Below are 25,354 nucleotides of genomic sequence, written 5' to 3' on the forward strand. Positions count from 1 at the left end.
GACATGGACGAGTGCGCGCTGTCGCCCAAGCCGTGTAACTTCCTGTGCAAGAACACGGAGGGCAGCTACCTGTGCTCCTGTCCTCGAGGCTACAGTCTGCAGCCTGACGGCAAAACTTGCAAAGGTCATCCTCAACATCATCAGCACACACCAAGCAGCCATTGTTTTGAAAGTCTTGGCTGTAACTTCCTGTTCGGAACTACTGCAAATAACAACGAGCATACGTTTACACCTTTGTTCGCGTTTAAAGTCAATAATATGTAAGATATTTGACTATGAAGACAATAATATGTAAGATATTTGACTATAAAGACAATAAAATGTAAGATATTTGACTATAAAGACAATAATATGTAAGATATTTGACTATAAAGACAATAATATGTAAGATATTTCACTATAAAGTCAATAATATGTAAGATATTTGACTACAAAGACAATAATATGTCAGATATTTGACTATAAAGACAATGATATGTAAGATATTTGACCATTAAGACAATATGTAAGATATTTGACTATAAAGCCAATAATATGTAAGATATTTGACTATAAAGTCAATAATATTTAAGATATTTGACTATAAAGTCAATATTATGTAAGATATTTGACTATAAAGACAATATTATGTAAGATATTTGACTATAAAGACAATAATATGTAAGATATTTGACTATAAAGACAATATTATGTAAGATATTTGACTATAAAGACAATAATATGTAAGATATTTGACTATAAAGACAATAATATGTAAGATATTTGACTATAAAGACAATATTATATAAGATATTTGACTATAAAGACAATAATATGTAAGATATTTGACTATAAAGACAATATTATATAAGATATTTGACTATAAAGACAATATTATGTCAGATATTTGACTATAAAGACAATAATATGTAAGATATTTGACCATAAAGACAATATGTAAGATATTTGACTATAAAAACAACAAAATGTCAGATATTTGACTGTAAAGACAATATTATGTAGGATATTTGACTATAAAGACAATAATATGTAAGATATTTGACTATAAAGCCAATAATACGTAAGATATTTGACTATAAAGCCAATAATATGTAAGATATTTGACTATAAAGACAATATTATGTAAAATATTTGACTATAAAGACAATATTATGTAAGATATTTGACTATAAAGCCAATAATATGTAAGATATTTGACTATAAAGACAATAATATGTAAGATATTTAACCATAAAGACAATAATATGTCAGATATTTGACTATAAAGACAATAATATGTAAGATATTTGACTATAAAGACAATAATATGTAAGATATTTGACTATAAAGACAATAATATGTAAGATATTTGACTATAAAGACAATAATATGTAAAATATTTGACTATAAAGTCAATAATATGTAAGATATTTGACTATAAAGACAATAAAATGTAAGATATTTGACTATAAAGACAATAATACATAAGATATTTGACTATAAAGCCAATAATATGTAAGATATTTGACTATAAAGCCAATAATATGTAAGATATTTGACTATAAAGACAATAATATGTAAGATATTTGACTATAAAGACAATAATATGTAAGATATTTGACTATAAAGACAATAATATGTAATATATTTAACCATAAAGACAATAATATGTCAGATATTTGACTATAAAGACAATAATATGTAAGATATTTGACTATAAAGACAATAATATGTAAGATATTTGACTATAAAGACAATAATATGTAAGATATTTGACTATAAAGACAATATTATGTAGGATATTTGACTATAAAGACAATAATATGTAAGATATGTACTATATAGACAATAATATGTAAGATGTTTGACTACAAAGACAATAATATGTAAGATATTTGACTATAAAGTCAATAATATGTAAGATATTTGACAATAAAGACAATAATATGTAAGATATTTGACTATAAAGTCAATAATATGTAAGATATTTGACTATAAAGACAATAATATGTAAGATATTTGACTATAAAAACAACAAAATGTCAGATATTTGACTGTAAAGACAATATTATGTAGGATATTTGACTATAAAGACAATAATATGTAAGATATTTGACTATAAAGCCAATAATACGTAAGATATTTGACTATAAAGCCAATAATATGTAAGATATTTGACTATAAAGACAATATTATGTAAAATATTTGACTATAAAGACAATATTATGTAAGATATTTGACTATAAAGCCAATAATATGTAAGATATTTGACTATAAAGACAATAATATGTAAGATATTTAACCATAAAGACAATAATATGTCAGATATTTGACTATAAAGACAATAATATGTAAGATATTTGACTATAAAGACAATAATATGTAAGATATTTGACTATAAAGACAATAATATGTAAGATATTTGACTATAAAGACAATAATATGTAAAATATTTGACTATAAAGTCAATAATATGTAAGATATTTGACTATAAAGACAATAAAATGTAAGATATTTGACTATAAAGACAATAATACATAAGATATTTGACTATAAAGCCAATAATATGTAAGATATTTGACTATAAAGCCAATAATATGTAAGATATTTGACTATAAAGACAATAATATGTAAGATATTTGACTATAAAGACAATAATATGTAAGATATTTGACTATAAAGACAATAATATGTAATATATTTAACCATAAAGACAATAATATGTCAGATATTTGACTATAAAGACAATAATATGTAAGATATTTGACTATAAAGACAATAATATGTAAGATATTTGACTATAAAGACAATAATATGTAAGATATTTGACTATAAAGACAATATTATGTAGGATATTTGACTATAAAGACAATAATATGTAAGATATGTACTATATAGACAATAATATGTAAGATGTTTGACTACAAAGACAATAATATGTAAGATATTTGACTATAAAGTCAATAATATGTAAGATATTTGACAATAAAGACAATAATATGTAAGATATTTGACTATAAAGTCAATAATATGTAAGATATTTGACTATAAAGACAATAATATGTAAGATATTTGACTATAAAGCCAATAATATGTAAGATATTTGACTATAAAGTCAATAATATTTAAGATATTTGACTATAAAGTCAATAATATGTAAGATATTTCACTACAAAGACAATAATATGTAAGATATTTGACTATAAAGACAATATTATGTAAGATATTTGACTATAAAGACAATAATATGTAAGATAATTGACTACAAAGTCAATAATATGTAATATTTTTTGACTATAAAGCCAATAATATGTAAGATATTTGACCATAAAGACAATATGTAAGATATTTGACTATAAAGACAATAAAATGTCAGATATTTGACTATAAAGACAATAATATGTAAGATATTTGACTATAAAGACAATAATATGTAATATATTTGACTATAAAGACAATAATATGTAAGATATTTAATCATAAAGACAATAAAATGTAGATATTTGACTATAAAGACAATAATATGTAAGATATTTGACTATAAAGCCAATGATACGTAATATATTTGACTATAAAGCCAATAATATGTAAGATATTTGACTATAATGCCAACAATATGTAAGATATTTGACTATAAAGCCAATAATATGTAAGATAGTTGACTATAAAGACAATATTATGTAAGATATTTGACTATAAAGACAATAATATGTAAGATATTTGACTACAAAGTCAATAATATGTAAGATTTTTTGACTATAAAGACAATAATATGTAAGATATTTAACCATAAAGACAATAATATGTCAGATATTTGACTATAAAGACAATAAAATGTAAAATATTTGACTATAAAGACAATAATATGTAAGATATTTGACTATAAAGCCAATAAAATGTAAGATATTTGACTATAAAGCCAATAATATGTAAGATAGTTGACTATAAAGACAATAAAATGTAAGATATTTGACTATAAAGACAATAATATGTAAGATATTTGACTATAAAGCCAATAATATGTAAGATATTTGACTATAAAGACAATAATATGTAAGATATTTGACTATAAAGACAATAATATGTAAGATGTTTGACTATAAAGACAATAATATGTGAAATAAGCCTAAAATTCTGAAAAAATATTTATTGTTATCAATCCATCCGTTTTCTTCCGCTTGTATATTTCTATCTTTTTTTTGTGGTAGTTATGACTTTATTTTCCTAAAACCTTATGAATTATATCTAGTCATTTTTCAACCTTATTCAAGATATTATTACCTTATTTTGCCAATTGTTAATTTTATTTCATTCCCCTAAAATCGTACAGTTTTTTTTTACAGTATTATTTCCACTACATTCTAGAAATGATGACCTTATTTGCTAAAAAATCGTAAGGTTTTTTTCCCTTTCTTCCTTTATTCTACCATACTAACCTAAAATTCTGAAAAAATATTTCTTATTATATTTTTAATTTTTATCTGGTAATTATAACTTTATTCCCTTAATATAATATGATGTTTTCAAGTAACATTTCAACCTTATTTAAGATATTATGACCTTATTTATTATTTGCCAAAAACCAAATATATATATATATATATATATATATATATATATATATATATATTTTACAATTGTTTTATTTATTTGTGGTTAATTTGACTTCATTTCCCTAAAATCATACAGTTTTCTTCCAGAAATATTTCCACTACATTCTAGAAATAATGACCTTATTTGCTAAAAAAATCGTAAGGTTTTTTTCCCTTTCTTCCTTTATTCTACCATACTAACCTAAAATTCTGAAAAAATATTTCTTATTATATTTTTAATTTTTATCTGGTAATTATAACTTTATTCCCTTAATATAATATGATGTTTTCAAGTAACATTTCAACCTTATTTAAGATATTATGACCTTATTTATTATTTGCCAAAAACCAAATATATATATATATATATATATATATATATATATATATATATATTTTACAATTGTTTTATTTATTTGTGGTTAATTTGACTTCATTTCCCTAAAATCATACAGTTTTCTTCCAGAAATATTTCCACTACATTCTAGAAATAATGACCTTATTTGCTAAAAAAATCGTAAGGTTTTTTTCCCTTTCTTCCTTTATTCTACCATACTAACCTAAAATTCAGAAAAAATATTTCTTGTTATATTTTTAATTTTTATCTGGTAATTATAACTTTATTCCCCTAATATAATATTATTTTTTAAAGTAACATTTCAACCTTATTTAAGATATTATCACCTTATTTGCCAAAAACCAAATATATATATATATATTTTTTTTTTACAATTGTTTTATTTATTTGTGGTTAATTTGACTTCATTTCCCTAAAATCATACAGTTTTCTTCCAGTAATATTTCCACTACATTCTAGAAATTATGACCTTATTTGCTAAAAAATCATAAGGTTTTTTTTCCTTCCTTTATTCTACCATACTAGCCTAAAAATCTGCAAAAACATTTATTTGTTATATTTCTCATTTCTTTCTGGTAATTATAACTTTATTCCTCTAAAATCATAGAATGTTCTTATGGTAATATTTCTGCTTTATTCTTGTAGTTATGACTTTTTTTTGTTCTACCAAAAATTAAAACAAAAATTCCTAGCCTGAAATATATTTTTCCTGTAATATTTGTAATTCATTCCCATGAGGATATTTTGTAGTGTTTGAAGGTGTTTGTTTGTACGTGTCCCAACCAGACCTGGACGAGTGTTCCAGCAAGCAGCACAACTGCCAGTTCCTTTGTGTCAACACCATCGGCGGCTTCACCTGCAAGTGTCCTCCCGGCTTCACTCAGCATCAAACGGCGTGCATCGGTCAGACCCCGTCACACCACCACGCCGTCCTGGACCCTACCTAACCCAGTCTGGTCTTCCCCCCCCCCCCCAGACAACAACGAGTGCACGGCTCAGAGCTCCGCGTGCGGGTCCCAGGCCGCTTGTGTCAACACGCCGGGCAGCTTCAACTGCGAGTGCTCCAAGGGCTTCTCCCTGGACACGTCGGGTGTGGAGTGCGAGGGTGAGTCCAGGTGAGGTGTGAGGGTGGGTGCGGACAGAGAGGTGACGGCGTGTGATTGACAGACGTGGACGAGTGCAGCAGCAACCACCGCTGCCAACATGGCTGCCAGAACATGATGGGCGGCTTCCGCTGTGGATGTCCTCAAGGCTACGTGCAGCACTACCAGTGGAACCAGTGTGTGGGTGAGTCCACGGCACACCTTATAATACAGTGTGATGGTGAGTCCACAACACACCTCATAATACAGTGTGTGGGTGAGTCCACAACACACCTTATAATACAGTGTGATGGTGAGTCCACAACACACCTCATAATACAGTGTGTGGGTGAGTCCGCATCACACCTTATAATACAGTGTGAGGGTGAGTCCACAACACACCTTATAATACAGTGTGTGGGTGAGTCCATGGCACACCTCATAATACAGTGTGAGGGTGAGTCCACAACACACCTTATAATACAGTGTGAGGGTGAGTCCACGGCACACCTCATAATACGGTGTGAGGGTGAGTCCACAACACACCTTATAATACAGTGTGAGGGTGAGTCCACATCACACGTCATAATACAGTGTGAGGGTGAGTCCACAACACACCTTATAATACAGTGTGAGGGTGAGTCCACGGCACACCTCATAATACAGTGTGAGGGTGAGTCCACAACACACCTCATAATACAGTGTGTGGGTGAGTCCACATCACACCTTATTATACAGTGTGAGGGTGAGTCCACGGCACACCTCATAATACAGTGTGAGGGTGAGTCCACAACACACCTTATAATACAGTGTGTGGGTGAGTCCACATCAAACCTCATAATACAGTGTGTGGGTGAGTCCACATCACACGTCATAATACAGTGTGTGGGTGAGTCCACATCCATCCATCCATCCATCCATTTTCTACCGCTTGTCCCTTTTGGGTGAGTCCACATCACACCTCATAATACAGTGTGAGGGTGAGTCCACATCACACCTCATAATACAGTGTGCGGGTGAGTCCACATCACACCTCATAATACAGTGTGTAGTTGAGTCCACAACACACCTTATAATACAGTGTGTGGGTGAGTCCACGACACACCTTATAATACAGTGTGAGGGTGAGTCCACAACACACCTTATAATACAGTGTGAGGGTGAGTCCACGTCACACCTCATAATACAGTGTGATGGTGAGTCCACAACACACATTATAATACAGTGTGTGGGTGAGTCAACATCAAACCTCATAATACTGTGTGTTGGTGAGTCCACAACACATGTTATAATACAGTGTGAGGGTGAGTCCACAACACACCTCATAATACAGTGTGAGGGTGAGTCCACATCACACCTTATAATACAGTGTGTGGGTGATTCCACATCACACCTCATAATACAGTGTGTGGTTGAGTCCACATCACACCTCATAATACAGTGTGAGGGTGAGTCCACAACACACCTCATAATACAGTGTGTGGGTGAGTCAACATCAAACCTCATAATACAGTGTGAGGGTGAGTCCACAACACACCTTATAATACAGTGTGAGGGTGAGTCCATGGCACACCTCATAATACAGTGTGAGGGTGAGTCCACAACACACCTTATAATACAGTGTGTGGGTGAGTCCACATCACACCTCATAATACAGTGTGAGGGTGAGTCCACGGCACACCTCATAATACAGTGTGAGGGTGAGTCCACATCACACGTCATAATACAGTGTGAGGGTGAGTCCACAACACATTTTATAATACAGTGTGAGGGTGAGTCCACAACACACCTTATAATACAGTGTGGGTGAGTCCACAACACACCTTATGATACAGTGTGAGGGTGAGTCCACAACACACCTTATAATACAGTGTGAGGGTGAGTCCACAACACATTTTATAATACAGTGTGAGGGTGAGTCCACGGCACACCTCATAACACAGTGTGAGGGTGAGTCCACAACACACATTATAATACAGTGTGAGGGTGAGTCCACGGCACACCTCATAATACAGTGTGAGGGTGAGTCCACAACACACCTTATAATACAATGTGTGGGTGAGTCCACATCACACCTCATAATACAGTGTGTGGGTGAGTCCACATCACATGTTATAATACAGTGTGAGGGTGAGTCCACAACACACCTCATAATACAGTGTGTGGGTGAGTCCACAACACACCTTATAATACAGTGTGAGGGTGAGTCCACATCACACCTCATAATACAGTGCATGGGTGAGTCCACATCCATCCATCCATCCATCCATCCATTTTCTACCGCTTGTCCCTTTTGGGTGAGTCCACATCACACCTCATAATACAGTGTGAGGGTGAGTCCACAACACACCTTATAATACAGTGTGAGGGTGAGTCCACAACACACCTTATAATACAGTGTGAGGGTGAGTCCACAACACACCTTATAATACAGTGTGAGGGTGAGTCCACGGCACACCTCATAATACAGTGTGAGGGTGAGTCCACAACACACCTCATAATACAGTGTGAGGGTGAGTCCACAACACATGTTATAATACAGTGTGTGGGTGAGTCCACATCACACCTCATAATACAGTGTGAGGGTGAGTCCACGGCACACCTCATAATACAGTGTGAGGGTGAGTCCACGGCACACCTCATAATACAATGTGAGGGTGAGTCCACAACACACCTCATAATACAGTGTGAGGGTGAGTCTACAACACACCTTATAATACGGTGTATGGGTGAGTCCATGGCACACCTCATAATACAGTGTGAGGGTGGGTCCACAACACATGTTATAATACAGTGTGTGGGTGAGTCCACATCACACCTCATAATACAGTGTGTGGGTGAGTCCACATCAAACCTCATAATACAGTGTGTGGGTGAGTCCACATCACACCTCATTATACAGTGTGACGGTGAGTCCACAACACACCTTATAATACAGTGTGTGGGTGAGTCGACGGCACACCTCATAATACAGTGTGAGGGTGAGTCCACAACACACCTTATAATACAGTGTGTGGGTGAGTCCACAACACACCTTATAATACAGTGTGTGGATAAGTCCACATCACACTTCATAATACAGTGTGTGGGTGAGTTCACAACACACCTTATAATACAGTGTGAGGGTGGGTCCACAACACATGTTATAATACAGTGTGTGGGTGAGTCCACATCACACCTCATAATACAGTGTGTGGGTGAGTCCACATCAAACCTCATAATACAGTGTGTGGGTGAGTCCACATCACACCTCATTATACAGTGTGAGGGTGTGTCCACAACACACCTTATAATACAGTGTGTGGGTAAGTCCACATCACACTTCATAATACAGTGTGCGGGTGAGTCCACAACACACCTTATAATACAGTGTGTGGGTGAGTCCACAACACACCTCATAATACAGTGTGTGGGTGAGTCAACATCAAACCTCATAATACAGTGTGTGGGTGAGTCCACATCACACCTCATTATACAGTGTGAGGGTGAGTCCACCACACACCTTATAATACAGTGTGTGGGTAAGTCCACATTACACTTCATAATACAGTGTGCGGGTGAGTCCACAACACACATTATAATACAGTGTGAGGGTGAGTCCACAACCCATGTTATAATACAGTGTGTGGGTGAGTCCACATCACACCTCATAATACAGTTTGTGGGTGAGTCCACAACACACCTTATAATACAGTGTGAGGGTGAGTCCACAACACATGTTATAATACAGTGTGACGGTGAGTCCACAACACACGTCATAATACACTGTGAGGGTGAGTCCACAACACAAAATAATAATTTTCTCCAGCATTCATAATAATAAATAGGTTAGTGTTGTTCATAAATACCACTTTGGGGAAAATAGAATAACAACTCAGATTACAAAAAAATTCTTCAGCCCTAAATTCACTTGTAATTTGTTGTATATTATTCTGGTAATTATGACTTTATTCACCTAAAACCATACCATTCTTCTCTAATAATATTTCTACATTATTCTTGAAATATAAAAGTAAAATAAAAACAATTGTTATTCAATTATACTAACCCTAAATTCAGATGTATTTATTTTTTGTAATATCCTAAAATTATGACTTTATTTGCGTAAAATCGTAAGTTTTTTTTTTTTGTATACACATTCAAAGTCTCCAAGGAAGCAGCGTGTTAGAAAGTATCCAGTAAAAAAAAGTGTCCGCAATTCGTCGTGAGCATATATATATATATATATATATATATATATATATATATATATATATATATATATATATATATATATATATATATATATATAATTTTTTTTTCTTCTTTTTTTTTTCTTGTAATATTTTTTATTTATTCTGGTAATTATGACTTTATTCGCCTAAAATTATATTTTTTTTCTCCAGTAATATTACTACATTATTCTAGAAATATAAATTAAAAAAATATATTAAAAAAATATTTAACCATATTAACCCCAACTTCAGATTTGTCTTTCTTGTAATATTTTTTTTATTTACTGTGGTAATTATAAACTTTATTTACCTAAAATTGTAAGTTTAAAAAAATAATAATACACATACAGTATAAAGTCGAGGCAGAAGCGTATTAAAAAAAAAAGTATCCAGTAACAAATGTGTCCGCATCATTCAATTAACTGCGTCATGATCGCTTGTTTACAATTACCACTCCACTTCAACTTAAAGACAGCATAAGTCCATTCCAGACGGTTAATAATAAATAGATTAGTGTAGTTTAAAAAAAAAAATTTATTCTGGTCATTATGACTTTATAAAAGTAAAATAAAACTTGTTCAACCATATTAGCCCTAAATTCAGAATTGTTTGATATTTTTGATATATTCTGGTAATTATGACTTTATTTTTTTCTGTTTTCTTGTACACACAAAGTCTCCAAGGCAGAAGCCTATTAGAAAGTATCCAGTAACAAACGTGTCCGCGTCATTCAACTTACTGCGCCATGAGCTTAGCTTCATGAATTTTTGTGACCACTAGGTGTCGCCAAGAATAAACAATTGCCACCCCACTTCAACTTAAAGACAGCGTTGTTCTCCGTTTCACTCGATCAGACCTTTTGTAACGTTCCACACTACAAAATAAAAGCATGTGTGAGATGAGTATGTAATACACTGATTACTTGGCATCAAAGTTGTTCATCTTTGTGGCGTTCAGACGAGAACGAGTGCCAGGCGGGCGCCATGTGTGGCTCCGCCTCCTGCTACAACACGCTGGGCAGCTTCAAGTGCGTGTGTCCGTCGGGCTTCGACTTCGAACAGTCGGCGGGCGGCTGCCAGGACGTGAACGAGTGCTCGCAGGGCGGCAACCCGTGCATCTACGGCTGCTCCAACACCGACGGAGGGTACCTGTGCGGGTGTCCTGGGGGATTCTACCGCGCGGGGCAAGGGTGAGTACGCAAATCTATTTCTAACAATTATCAAAATGGGTCCTTTTTTTAGCCAGTGAAAAATGTCGAAATATAAAAGTGTCGAAATAGCCATTTTTTTTACTAAATTAAAAACGTAAAAATACATTTGAAAATAGAAAAATCACCCCTTTTTTTAATAAATAAAAAACATGTAGAAATATCAAAATGGCGTATTTAAAAAAAATATACTAAAAAAATATATCAAAATTGCTTTATTTTTATTAAATAAAATGTTTTTAAATATACAAACACAGCAAAATGCTCCCTTTTTTCATAAATAAAAATAAAGAAACATCAAAATGGCCTCAAAATTTAAAACATATTAAATTAAATAATTAATTAATAATTAAAATATATTTTTTTAAAAGATCAAAAATGGCTTAATTTTTTGGTAAAATGAAAAATATCCAAATGGGCTCATTTTTGCAAAATTAAATATAAATGATACTATCAAAATGGCATTGTTTTTAACAATAGTAAACCCTTTTTCATAAATTAAACATATATGCAAATGGCCTCATTTTTTCTTGAATAAAACATTTAAAAATATATTTAAAAAATATCAAAACTGCTTCATTTTTACAAAATTAAAAATAAATGACACTATCAAAATGGCATTGTTTTTAACAATTATAAACCTTTTTTCATAAATTAAACGTATATACAAATGGCCTCATTTTTTCCTGAATAAAACATTTAAAAATATATTTAAAAAATATCAAAACTGCTTCATTTTTACAAAATTAAAAATAAATGACACTATCAAAATGGCATTGTTTTTAACAATAATAAACCTTTTTTCATCAATTAAACGTATATACAAATGGCCTCATTTTTTCCTCAATAAAACATTTAAAAATATATTTAAAAAATATCAAAACTGCTTCATTTTTACAAAATAAAAAATAAATGACACTATCAAAATGGCATTGTTTTTAACAATAATAAACCTTTTTTCATAAATTAAACGTATATACAAATGGCCTAATTTTTTCCTGAATAAAACATTTAAAAATATATTTAAAAAATATCAAAACTGCTTCATTTTTACAAAATTAAAAATAAATGACACTATCAAAATGGCATTGTTTTTAACAATAATAAACCTTTTTTCATAAATTAAACGTATGTACAAATGGCCTAATTTTTTCCTGAATAAAACATTTAAAAATATATTTAAAAAATATCAAAACTGCTTCATTTGTACAAAATTAAAAATAAATGACACTATCAAAATGGCATCGTTTTTAATAATATCAAATCTTTTTTCATAGATTAAAAATATATAAAAATGGCCTAATTTTTTCCTGAATAAAATATTTAAAAATATATTTAAAAAACATCAAAAGGGCTTCATTTTTACAAAATGAAAAATAAATGACACTATCAAAATGGCATCGTTTTTAATAATAATAAAGCTTTTTTCATAGATTAAAAATATATAAAAATGGCCTAATTTTTTCCTGAATAAAACATTTAAAAATATATTTAAAAAAATATCAAAATGGCTTCATTTTTACAAAATCAAAATAAATTACACTATCAAAATGACATCGTTTTTAATAATAATAAAGCTTTTTTCATAGATTAAAAATATATAAAAATGGCCTCATTTTGTCCTGAATAAAACATTTAAAAATATATTTTAAAAAATATCAATCGGCTTTATTTTTACAAAGTCAAAATAAATTACACTATCAAAATCGTATTGTTTTTAATAATAATAAAGCTTTTTTCATAGATTAAAAATATATAAAAATAGCCTAATTTTTTCCTGAATAAAACATTTAAAAATATATTTTAAAAACATCAAAAGGGCTTCATTTTTACAAAATGAAAAATAAATGACACTATCAAAATGGCATCGTTTTTAACAATAATAAAGCTTTTTTCATAAATTAAAAATATATACAAATGGCCTCATTTTTTCCTGAATAAAACATTTAAAAATATATTTAAAAAATATCAAAACCGCTTCATTTTTACAAAATTAAAAATAAATGACACTATCAAAATGGCATCGTTTTTAATAATATCAAAGCTTTTTTTCGTAGATTAAAAATATATAAAAATGGCCTAATTTTTTCCTGAATAAAACATTTAAAAATATATTTAAAAAAATATCAATCGGCTTTATTTTTACAAAGTCAAAATAAATTACACTATCAAAATCGCATTGTTTTTAATAATAATAAAGCTTTTTTCATAGATTAAAAATATATAAAAATGGCCTCATTTTTTCCTGAATAAAATATTTAAAAATATATTTAAAAAACATCAAAAGGGCTTCATTTTTACAAAATGAAAAATAGATGACACTATCAAAATGGCATTGTTTTTAATAATAATAAAGCTTTTTTCATAAATTCAAAATATATACAAATGGCCTCATTTTTTCCTGAATGAAAGATTTAAAAATATATTTAAAAAATATCAAAACAGCTTCATTTTTACAAAATTAAAAATAAATGACACTATCAAAATGGCATCGTTTTTAATAATAATAAAGCTTTTTTCATAAATTAAAAATATATACAAATGGCCTCATTTTTTCCTGAATGAAAGATTTAAAAATATATTTAAAAAATATCAAAACAGCTTCATTTTTACAAAATTAAAAATAAATGACACTATCAAAATGGCATTGTTTTTAATAATAATAAAGCTTTTTTCATAGATTAAAAATATATAAAAATAGCCTAATTTTTTCCTCAATAAAACATTTAAAAATATATTTAAAAAATATCAAAATGACTTCATTTTTACAAAATTAAAAATAAATGACACTATCAAATTGGCATCTTTTTTTTTTTTACTAAATTAAACATTTAGAAGCATACACGTATCAAAACGGTCCTTTTTTATTAAATAAAAATATCCTTAAAAATAGCAAAATGCCCCTCTTTTTTAATTCATTAAAATGGCATCCTGTTTACTAAATACACAAAATTAAAAATACATTGAAAAAAAACGCAAAATAGCTTACATTTTACTAAATTAAACTGTAAAAATACATAAATACATCAAAAAAAATTTTTTATTTTATTTACAAATACATAGAAATATCAAATCGGCCGTTTTTATTGTAAATTAAACATTTTAAAATATATCATAATGGTCTTTTTTTACTAAATGAAAATACATAAAAATATCAAAATGGCCTTTTTTATTGTAAATTAAAAATGTAAAAAAATATATCATAATGGTCTTTTTTTACGCAATGAAAATATATAATATCAAAATAGCCTCTTTTGTACTAAATGGAAAGTGTAGAAATATAGAAGTGTCAAAATAGCCTTTTTTTTAATTTTTTTTTTTTTTACCAAATTAAAAATGTTCGAATACATTTAAAAAAAACTAGGGATATTTCCCTTTTTTGGTCAATTAAAAATGGAAATATCAAAACAGCCATTTTTTTATTACATCCAAGTTACAAAATATATACTTAAAACATATCAAAATGGCTTCATTTGTACTCAATTAAAAATGTACAAATATATCAGAATGGCCTCTTTTTTTCCCAAATTAAAAAACATACAAATATCAAAATATCCTCTAAATAACACATCAACAAAATATTTTAAAACATCAAAAATGGCTTAATTTTTACAAAATTAAAAATGTACAAAAATATAAAAATGGGCTCTTTTGCACTAAATATAAAATGTAAATAAAGTGTAAATGAAAATGTTTCAATGGTTCCTGGTCAAGTTTGGACAAAGTCCAAATTGTACAATTTTAGAAAAATTATGAAATGTCAACTTTGAAGAAAGTTTGGCTGAGATGTCAATCAAACACATTTGGACTCAATATGTTGTTTACATGTCATTAATAGTAATAGTTATGTCATTAATAGTAATAGTAAAGTCATTAATAGTAATGGTAAAGTCATTAATAGTAATAGTAATGTCATTAATAGTAATAGTAATGTCATTAATAGTAATAGTAAAGTCATTAATAGTAATAGTAATGTCATTAATAGTAATAGTAATAGTTAAAGTAATGTCATTAATAGTAATAGTAATGTCATTAATAGTACTAGTACTAGTAATAGTAATAGTAATGTTTGGTGTGCAGTCACTGCCTGTCAGGTTCAGGCTTCCCAGGCCAGTTATCATCAGAAGGCGAAGACGAGGACGACTTGTCTCCTGAGGCTTGTTACGAGTGCAAGATCAACGGCGGGAAGAACGGACGCCACAAACGCAACACGGCTGACAACCAGCTGGAGGTACCTTTGTCAAATGTGTACCGTGTGTACTGTGTGTGTACTGTGTGTACTGTGTGTACCATGTCTACTGTGTGTACTGTATGTACTGTGGGTTCAGTGTGTACTGTGTGTGTACAGTGTGTACTGTGTGTACAGTGTGCACTGTGTGTACTGTATCTACTGTGTCTACTGTGTGTATTGTCTACTATGTGTACAGTGTGTACTGTATGTGCAGTGTGTACTGTGTATAGAGTGTGTGCAGTGTGTACTGTGTGTGCAGTGTGTACTGTGTGCAGTGTGTACTGTGTGTGCAGTGTGAACCGTGTGTACCATGTGTGCAGTGTGTACTGTGTGTGCAGTGTGTACATTGTGTACAGTGTGTACTGTGTGTACCGTGTGTACATTGTGTACTGTGTGTACTTTGTGTTCTGTGTGAGCAGTATGTGCATCGTGTACTGTGTGTATTGTGTGTACTTTGTGTACTGTGTGTACAGTGTGTGCATTGTGTACAGTGTACCTTGTGTACTGTGTGTACATTGTGTAAAGTGTGTACTGTGTGTACAGTGTGTACATTGTTTATTGTGTGTGTATATTGTGTACAGTGTGTACTGTGTGTGCAGTGTGTACTGTGTGTGCAGTGTGTACTGTGTATACAGTGTGTGCAGTGTGTACTGTGTGTGCAGTGTGTACTGTGTGCAGTGTGTATGGTGTATACAGTGTGTGCAGTGTGTACTGTGTGTGCAGTGTGTACTGTGTGCAGTGTGTATTGTGTGTACTGTGTGTGCAGTGTGAACCGAGTGTACCATGTGTGCAGTGTGTACTGTGTGCAGTGTGTACTTAGTGTTCTGTGTGTACAATGTGTACTTTGTGGACAGTGTGCACTGTGTGCACCGTGTGTACATTGTGTACTGTGTGTACTTTGTGTTCTGTGTGAGCACTATGTGCATTGTGTACTGTGTGTATTGTGTGTACTTTGTGTGCATTGTGTACAGTGTACCTTGTGTACTGTGTGTACATTGTGTAAAGTGTGTACAGTGTGTACATTGTGTACATTGTTTATTGTGTGTGTATATTGTGTACGGTGTGTACTGTGTGTACATTGTTTATTGTGTGTGTATATTGTGTACGGTGTGTGTACTGTGTGTACAGTGTGTACATTGTGTACAGTGTGTACAGTGTGTATAGTGTGTACAGTACACCTTTGAGTGTGAGTAGTAATAAGTAACAGTGGGAAAGGTGTTTTGTAGTCTTGTTCCACTTTCTGTAGTAGTCCGATTCTGCTCCAATTGGTGTGATCTTGTGCCCAGCAGGAGCACGTGAGTCTGGCCAGCGTGGACACGCAGGCGTGGCTCCCCATCAACGTGTCGCTGGCCCGGCTGCTCAACAAGGAGCCCCTCCTGGAGCTGCTGCCGGCCCTGCAGCCTCTGGAGCGCCACGTGCGCTACGTCATCACCCACGGCAACGCCCAGGAACACTTCCGCCTGCTGGAGCGCCGCGACGGCAAGAGCGTGCTGCGGCTGGGCAAGAGGCCGCCGCCCGCCGGCTCCTACCGGCTGGACGTGGCCAGCCTGCCGCTGTTCGGCCCGCGGAGACGCCACCAGCTGCAGGAGCAGCACGACCAGGACTACCTGCAGGGGGTCATCGGGGACGCCCTGCGCATCAAGCTCCACATCCACCTGCACTGAGCACACCTTTTGGGTCCTCAAGGGCGACCAAAGACTGAGTCACTCAGCCCAAGTCCACCTTTTATGTTATTATATGTTGTCCTTTCAACAAGACCCCCTGTGGAGCAGACGCCAGCAGCCCGGACCCTCCCCCCTAAACATCAAGTCCATCCAGCGCTTTGTGGGCGAGTCCAGAAAGAAGAAGAGAAAAAAAAGACAGAGTGAGCAAAAAAAAAAAAAAAAAAGTGCCGAGTTGCCAAAGTTGTCTTTCTGAGGTCAAAATGTCGTGACAAAGTCCTCATTCTCCTCCAAAACTCTCAGATGACGCATAAAACCCAAAGAAAAATGCTACAAATGCTAAAAACACAAAGAAACACTCCAAAACAAGTGCATCAGGGAAATGCTGCAAGTTCACAAAACCAAACCAAAGTTAACTCAGCTACCAAGAAGTTGGCTTAGCAACTAGGAAGTTGGCTTAGCAACTAGCAAGTAGGTCAAGCTAGAAGATTGTCGGCCATCTATGACGTCAGCTAAGCTGCCAGGAAGTTAGCCAACCTTACCAGGAAGATAGTTAAGCCAAAATTATGTTAGCTAAGCTACCTGGAAGTTAGCTGAGCTATCAGAAAGTTAATCAAGCTACCAGCAAGTTTAAGCTACCTGAAAGTTAACTAAGTTACCAGGATGTTGGCTAAGCTACCAGGATGATAGCTAAGCTACCTGAAAGTTAACTAAGTCACCAGGATGTTGGCTAAGCTACCAGGATGATAGCTAAGCTACCTGAAAGTTAACTAAGTCACCAGGATGTTGGCTAAACTACCAGGATGATAGCTAAGCTACCTGAAAGTTAACTAAGTCACCAGGATGTTTGCTAAACTACCAGGATGATAGCTAAGCTACCTGAAAGTTAACTAAGTTACCAGGATGTTGGCTAAGCTACCAGGATGATAGCTAAGCTACCTGAAAGTTAACTAAGTTACCAGGATGTTGGCTAAACTACCAGGATGATAGCTAAGCTACCTGGAAGGTAACTAAGTCACCAGGATGTTGGCTAAGCTACCAGGATGATAGCTAAGCTACCTGAAAGTTAACTAAGTCACCAGGATGTTGGCTAAACTACCAGGATGATAGCTAAGCTACCTGAAAGTTAACTAAGTCACCAGGATGTTGGCTAAGCTACCAGGATGATAGCTAAGATACCTGAAAGTTAACTAAGTCACCAGGATGTTGGCTAAGCTACCAGGATGATAGCTAAGCTACCTGAAAGTTAACTAAGTTACCAGGATGTTGGCTAAACTACCAGGATGATAGCTAAGCTACCTGAAAGTTAACTAAGTTACCAGGATGTTGGCTAAGCTACCAGGATGATAGCTAAGCTACCTGGAAGGTAACTAAGTCACCAGGATGTTGGCTAAGCTACCAGGATGATAGCTAAGCTACCTGAAAGTTAACTAAGTTACCAGGATGTTGGCTAAGCTACCAGGATGATAGCTAAGCTACCTGAAAGTTAACTAAGTTACCAGGATGTTGGCTAAGCTACCAGGATGATAGCTAAGCTACCTGAAAGTTAACTAAGTCACCGGGATGTTGGCTAAACTACCAGGATGATAGCTAAGCTACCTGGAAGGTAACTAAGTCACCAGGATGTTGGCTAAGCTACCAGGATGATAGCTAGGCTACCAGAAAGTTAACTAAGTTACCAGGATGTTGGCTAAGCTACCAGGATGATAGCTAAGCTACCTGAAAGTTAACTAAGTTACCAGGATGTTGGATAAACTACCAGGATGATAGCTAAGCTACCTGAACGTTAACTAAGTCACCAGGATGTTGGATAAACTACCAGGATGATAGCTAAACCACCTAAAAGTTAACTAAGTTACCAGGATGTTGGATAAACTACCAGGATGATAGCTAAACCACCTGAAAGTTAACTAAGTTACCAGGATGTTGGATAAACTACCAGGATGATAGCTAAACCACCTGAAAGTTAACTAAGTTACCAGGATGTTGGATAAACTACCAGGATGATAGCTAAGCTACCAGGAAGTTAGTCCAGCTGCCAAGAAGTTGGATAAATTACCAGGAACTTAGTCAAGCAATCAGGAAGTTAGCTAAACGTCCAGGAAGTTAGCTAAGCTACCATGAAGTCTGTCAATCTACCAGGAAGTTAGTTAAGCTACCAGGAAGTTAACCAACATGACCAGGAAGTTAGTTAAGCTGAAATGTTAGCTAAGCTATCAGGAAGTGAGTTAAGCTACCAGGATTTTGGCTAAGCTACCAGGAAGTTAGCTAAACTATCAGAAAGTTTGCTAAGCTACTATGAAGTTAGTCAAGTTAGTGGGAAGTTGGCTAAACTACCAGGAAATCTGTTAATCTACCAGGAAGTTAGTTTGGCTGCCAGGAAGTTAGCCAACATGACCAGGAAGTTAGTTAAGCTGAAATGTTAGCTAAGCTATCAGGAAGTTAGTCGAACTACCAGGAAGTTAGCTTCACTTCCAGGAAATCTGTCAATCTACCAGGAAGTTAGTTAAGCTACCAGGAAGTTAGCCAACATGAACAGGAAGTTAGTTAAGCTAAAATGTTAGCTACACTACCAGGAAGTTAACCAACATGACCATGAAGTTAGTTAAGTTGAAATGTTAGCTAAGCTACCAGGAAGTTAGCTAAACTACCAGGAAATCTGTCAATCTACCAGGAAGTTAGTTTAGCTGCTAGTAAGTTAGCCAACATGACCAGGAAGTTAGTTAAGCTGAAATGTTAGCTAAGCTATCAGGAAGTTAGTCAAGCTACCAGGATTTCGGCTAAGCTACCATGAAGTTAGTCAAGTTACCAGGAAGTTAGCTTCACTACCAGGAAATCTGTCAATCTACCAGGAAGTTAGTTAAGCTACCAGGAAGTTAGCCAACATGACCGGGAAGTTAGTTAAGCTAAAATTTTAGCTAAGCTACCAGGAAGTTAACCAACATGACCAGGAAGTTAGTTAAGCTAAAATGTTAGCTAAGCTACCAGGAAGTTAACCAACATGACCAGGAAGTTAGTTAAGTTAAAATGTTAGCTAAGCTACCAGGAAGTTAGCCAACATGACCGGGAAGTTAGTTAAGCTAAAATTTTAGCTAAGCTACCAGGAAGTTAACCAACATGACCAGGAAGTTGGTTAAGCTAAAATGTTAGCTAAGCTACCAGGAAGTTAACCAACATGACCAGGAAGTTAGTTAAGTTAAAATGTTAGCTAAGCTACCAGGAAGTTAACCAACATGACCAGGAAGTTAGTTAAGTTGAAATGTTAGCTAAGCTACCAGGAAGTTAACCAACATGACCAGGAAGTTAGTTAAGCTACCAGGAAGTTAGCCAACATGACCAGGAAGTTAGTTAAGTTGAAATGTTAGCTAAGCTACCAGGAAGTTAGCTAAACTACCAGGAAATATGTCAATGTACCAGAAAGTTAGTTACGTTACCAGGAACTTAGCCAACATGACCAGGAAGTTAGTTAAGCTGAAATGTTAGCTAAGCTATCAGGAAATTAGTCAAGCTACCAGGATTTCGGCTAAGCTACCATGAAGTTAGTCAAGTTACCAGGAAGTTAGCTTCACTACCAGGAAATCTGTCAATCTACCAGGAAGTTAGTTAAGCTACCAGGAAGTTAGCCAACATGACCGGGAAGTTAGTTAAGCTAAAATTTTAGCTAAGCTACCAGGAAGTTAACCAACATGACCAGGAAGTTAGTTAAGTTGAAATGTTAGCTAAGCTACCAGGAAGTTAACCAACATGACCAGGAAGTTAGTTAAGATGAAATGTTAGCTAAGCTACCAGGAAGTTAGCCAACATGACCAGGAAGTTAGTTAAGCTACCAGGAAGTTAGCCAACATGACCAGGAAGTTAGTTAAGCTAAAATGTTAGCTAAGCTACCAGGAAGTTAACCAACATGACCAGGAAGTTAGTTAAGTTGAAATGTTAGCTAAGCTACCAGGAAGTTAGCTAAACTACCAGGAAATATGTCAATATACTAGAAAGTTAGTTAAGTTACCAGGAAGTTAGCCAACATGACCAGGAAGTTAGTTAAGTTGAAATGTTAGCTAAGCTACCAGGAAGTTAGCTAAACTACCAGGAAATATGTTAATATACCAGAAAGTTAGTTAAGTTACCAGGAAGTTAGCCAACATGACCAGGAAGTTAGTTACGTTTATATTGTTGTTTACATTCAGAGCAGACATCTGTGAAGACAACATATGTAGGACAACAACTGTGACCTACAGGGGGCGTACTAGTTCTAGTTCTAGTTCTAGTTCCAGTACTAGTACTAGTTCTAGTTCCAGTTCTAGTTCTAGTTCCAGTTCTAGTTCTAGTTGGGATTCCCAGTAGGAACTGGGAGAAGCAGACATGGAACTCTAAGCTACCAGCAAGTCAGTCAAGAAATAAGGTAATCCGCCTGTTACCATTTTTAAACATTTTAAATAACTTTAATTTAATTTAAGGCGTGCTTTGTACTTATATATTTAAAAAAATAATAATACACAAAATAAATATAATTTATAAACCACAGTGATAAAATAAAATAACAGTTTTTTGTAGCGCCTAAAAACCAACACTTGTGTCATGTTAAGTTAAGTTAAAGTACCGATGATTGTCACACATGGTGAGATTATTCTCTGCATTTGACCCCCCTGGGAGGTGAGGGGAGCAGTGAGCAGCAGCAGCGGTGGCCGCGCCCGGGAATAATTTTTTGGTGATTCAACCCCCAATTCCAAGCCTTGATGCTGAGTTTTTATCGTGACGTTACATGTCCCTAATATCGTGTCCATTTTTTTATTTTTTTACCATTTGCAGCATTTTTCATTAGCTTTTGCTTCCTTATAGTGCAATGTAAAAGTAGCAATAGATTTCATGGTCAAATTGTGAAATGGACTGTGGTTTTTACAGCATTTTTCTCTAAATGACAAAAAACAGTACTTTTTTTTTTTTTTACTGTAATAAACTGTGGCGCCATTTTGGCATTTACAGTAATACACCCAAAAATATACACTTGTTTGGCGGTAAAAAAAAGAAAAAAGAAAACAAACAAACTGGCAGCTCAGGTGCCAAAATGTTACTGTAAAATTGCAGTTTTTTTTTATTTACAGTAAAAAAACAAATGTACATTTTACAGTAAAATTCTGGCAACTGAGCTGCCTTTTTTTTTTTTTTAACCATAAAAACAGCAGTACTTTTTTTTTCCATTTACAGTAATAAACACTACATTTTGAGGTGAAATGACTGCAAATTACCTTTTTTTTTTTTTTACATTTTTGTTAAAAAGAAATCTACTAATAAAATGCATTAAAAAATGGTGTAATAATGGACTATTACACAATTTTTTAATGCATTTTATTAGTATATTTTTTATGCATTTAATCTATTAATAAAATGCATTAAAATGGTGTAATAATAGACTATTATTACACCATTTTTTAATGCATTTTATTAGTAGATTTTTTTTTTAACTAAAATGTTTTAAAAAAAAAAGAGGGCCGCTTCTAACAGTCAATACTATTATTAATAGTATTATTACACCATTTTTAATGCATTTTATTAGTAGATTTTTAATGCATTTAATCTATTAATAAAATGCATTAAAAATGGTGTAATAATAGACTATTATTACACCATTTTTATGCATTTTATTAGTATATTTTTAATGCATTTAATCTATTAATAAAATGCATTAAAAATGGTGTAATAATAGACTATTATTACACCATTTTTTAATGCATTTTATTAGTAGATTTTTTTTTTAACTAAAATGTTAAGAAAAAGAGGGCCGTTCTAACAGTCAATACTATTATTAATACTATTATTACACCATTTTTAATGCATTTTATTAGTAGATTTTTTTTTAACTAAAATGTAAAAAAAAGAGGGCCGCTTTTAACAGTCAATACTATTAATAATAGTATTGACTGTTAGATGTGGCCCTTTTTTTAACAGTAGATTTTTTTTAAACTAAAATAAAAATAAAAAAAGAGGAAGCGGCCCTCTTCTTTTTACATTTTAGTAAAAAAAAAAATCTACTAATAAAATGCATTAAAAAATGGTGTAATAATACTATTAATAATAGTATTGACTGTTAGAAGCGGCCCTCTTTTTTTTTTACATTTTAGTTAAAAAAAAAAATCTACTTATAAAATGCATTAAAAAATGGTGTAATAATAGTATTGACTGTTAGAAGCGGACCTCTTTTTTTTTCTTTTTTTTTTTTTACATTTTAGTTAAAAAGAAATCTACTAATAAAATGCATTAAAAAATGGTGTAATAATGGACTATTATTACACCATTTTTTAATGCATTTTATTAGTATATTTTTTATGCATTTAATCTATTAATAAAATGCATTAAAATGGTGTAATAATAAAATATTATTACACCATTTTTTAATGCATTTTATTAGTAGATTTTTTTTAACTAAAATGTTTAAAAAAAAAAAAAAAGAGGGCCACTTCTAACAGTCAATACTATTATTAATAGTATTATTACACCATTTTTAATGCATTTTATTAGTAGATTTTTTTTAACTAAAATGTAAAAAAAAAAAAGAGGGCCGTTTCTAACAGTCAATACTATTAATAATAGTATTGACTGTTAGAAGCGGCCCCCTTTTTAACAGTAGATTTTTTTTAAACTAAAAAAAAAAAAAAAAAAAAGAGGGCCGCTTCTAACAGTCAATATTATTATTAATAGTATTATTACACCATTTTTTAATGCATTTTATTAGTAGATTTTTTTTTTTTACTAAAATGTAAAAAAAAAAAGAGGGCCGCTTCCAACAGTCAATACTATTAATAATAGTATTGACTGTTAGATACGGCCCTCTTTTTAACAGTAGATTTTTTTTAAACTAAAATACATTTTTTTTAAAAAGGGCCGCTTCTAACAGGCAATAATATTATTAATAGTATTGACCGTTAGAAGCTTCTTCTTTTTACATTTTAGTTTAAAAAAAATCTACTAATAAAATGCATTAAAAAATGGTGTAATAATACTATTAATAATAGTATTGACTGTTAGAAGCGGCCCTCTTTTTGTTTTACATTTTAGTTAAAAAAAAAAAAATCTACTTATAAAATGCATTAAAAAATGGTGTAATAATAGTATTGACTGTTAGAAGCGGCCCTCTTTTTTTTTTACATTTTAGTTAAAAAAAAAAAAAAAACTTATAAAATGCATTAAAAAATGGTGTAATAATAGTATTGACTGTTAGAAGCGGCCCTCTTTTTTTTTACATTTTAGTTAAAAAAAAAAGTATACTTATAAAATGCATTAAAAAATGGTGTAATAATAGTATTCACTGTTAGAAACGGCCCTCTGGGGCCAAACAGCATAGTTTTGTTTATTTGAATTGTACTTCTGTTTGGTGGGAGTGTCTCGCCTGCAACGCTGAGGTGCAAAGCGAAGGGGGCGCCGACCCGTCAGCAGGGATCTTGTACTTGTACGTTTTTGTTTGCAAAGAAGCCAGATCCGGTGACTTTTTTTTCCTATTTATCCTCTTTTTTTGGGGGGGGGGAGCCGGTCATCTGCCGAGTGACCCTTCTGGCTTCTTTCAGCCAAATTGTTTACAGCCAACAGTCATCACTTCCTCTCGTCGCGCGTCTTCCTCTCCCGGGAGGAAGCCGAGAAAAAAAAGGTGCTCGGATAATCCCGTCTGCTGTACGTTTATTATTGTTTGTACTTTGTGTCGTCTCAGTGCTGAAAAAAAAACAACAATATTATCAAACTCGCTTCTTGAAATTGTATATTTTTAAATGAAATGTTAGTTTTTTTTCCCCCCCAAGAAGGCCAAGAACTGCAGTAGTTTTTGCCTCATTCTTGTGAGAACCCTGCGACTGAAGCATGACGTAGTAAAGGGGGGGTTAGTTGACTTATCCGGGACTGGCTGCAGTGTGCTCAAACAACCACCAGGTGGCATCTGTGAGCAGGTAATACTGTATCACCAAGAACGATCTTGTGTTATTATTATGGTGCTAAAAAGATGATTATTGCTGTTCAGAAGATAGACAATCTTGGAAAACCTGTGTAACGCT

General features: G+C 32.8%; 1 protein-coding gene across 1 annotated transcript in view; it reads left to right on the plus strand.

Annotated features, from left to right (window-relative positions):
• The window catches only part of fbn2b (fibrillin 2b), a 335,304-nt gene extending 317,532 nt beyond the window's left edge, over nt 1–17,772 (plus strand). Inside the window, exons 59-65 of the mRNA XM_061976207.1 lie at nt 2–124; nt 5,716–5,832; nt 5,906–6,034; nt 6,097–6,216; nt 11,183–11,414; nt 15,513–15,663; nt 16,953–17,772. Of these exons, the coding sequence (XP_061832191.1) occupies nt 2–124; nt 5,716–5,832; nt 5,906–6,034; nt 6,097–6,216; nt 11,183–11,414; nt 15,513–15,663; nt 16,953–17,327 (1,247 nt within the window). The 3' untranslated portion in view covers nt 17,328–17,772. The remainder of the gene's footprint in view (nt 1; nt 125–5,715; nt 5,833–5,905; nt 6,035–6,096; nt 6,217–11,182; nt 11,415–15,512; nt 15,664–16,952) is intronic.
• Nucleotides 17,773–25,354: the final 7,582 nt, after the last annotated feature.

Source organism: Nerophis lumbriciformis, linkage group LG14 (assembly GCF_033978685.3).
Source record: "Nerophis lumbriciformis linkage group LG14, RoL_Nlum_v2.1, whole genome shotgun sequence".
NCBI classification, from domain to species: domain Eukaryota; kingdom Metazoa; phylum Chordata; class Actinopteri; order Syngnathiformes; family Syngnathidae; genus Nerophis; species Nerophis lumbriciformis.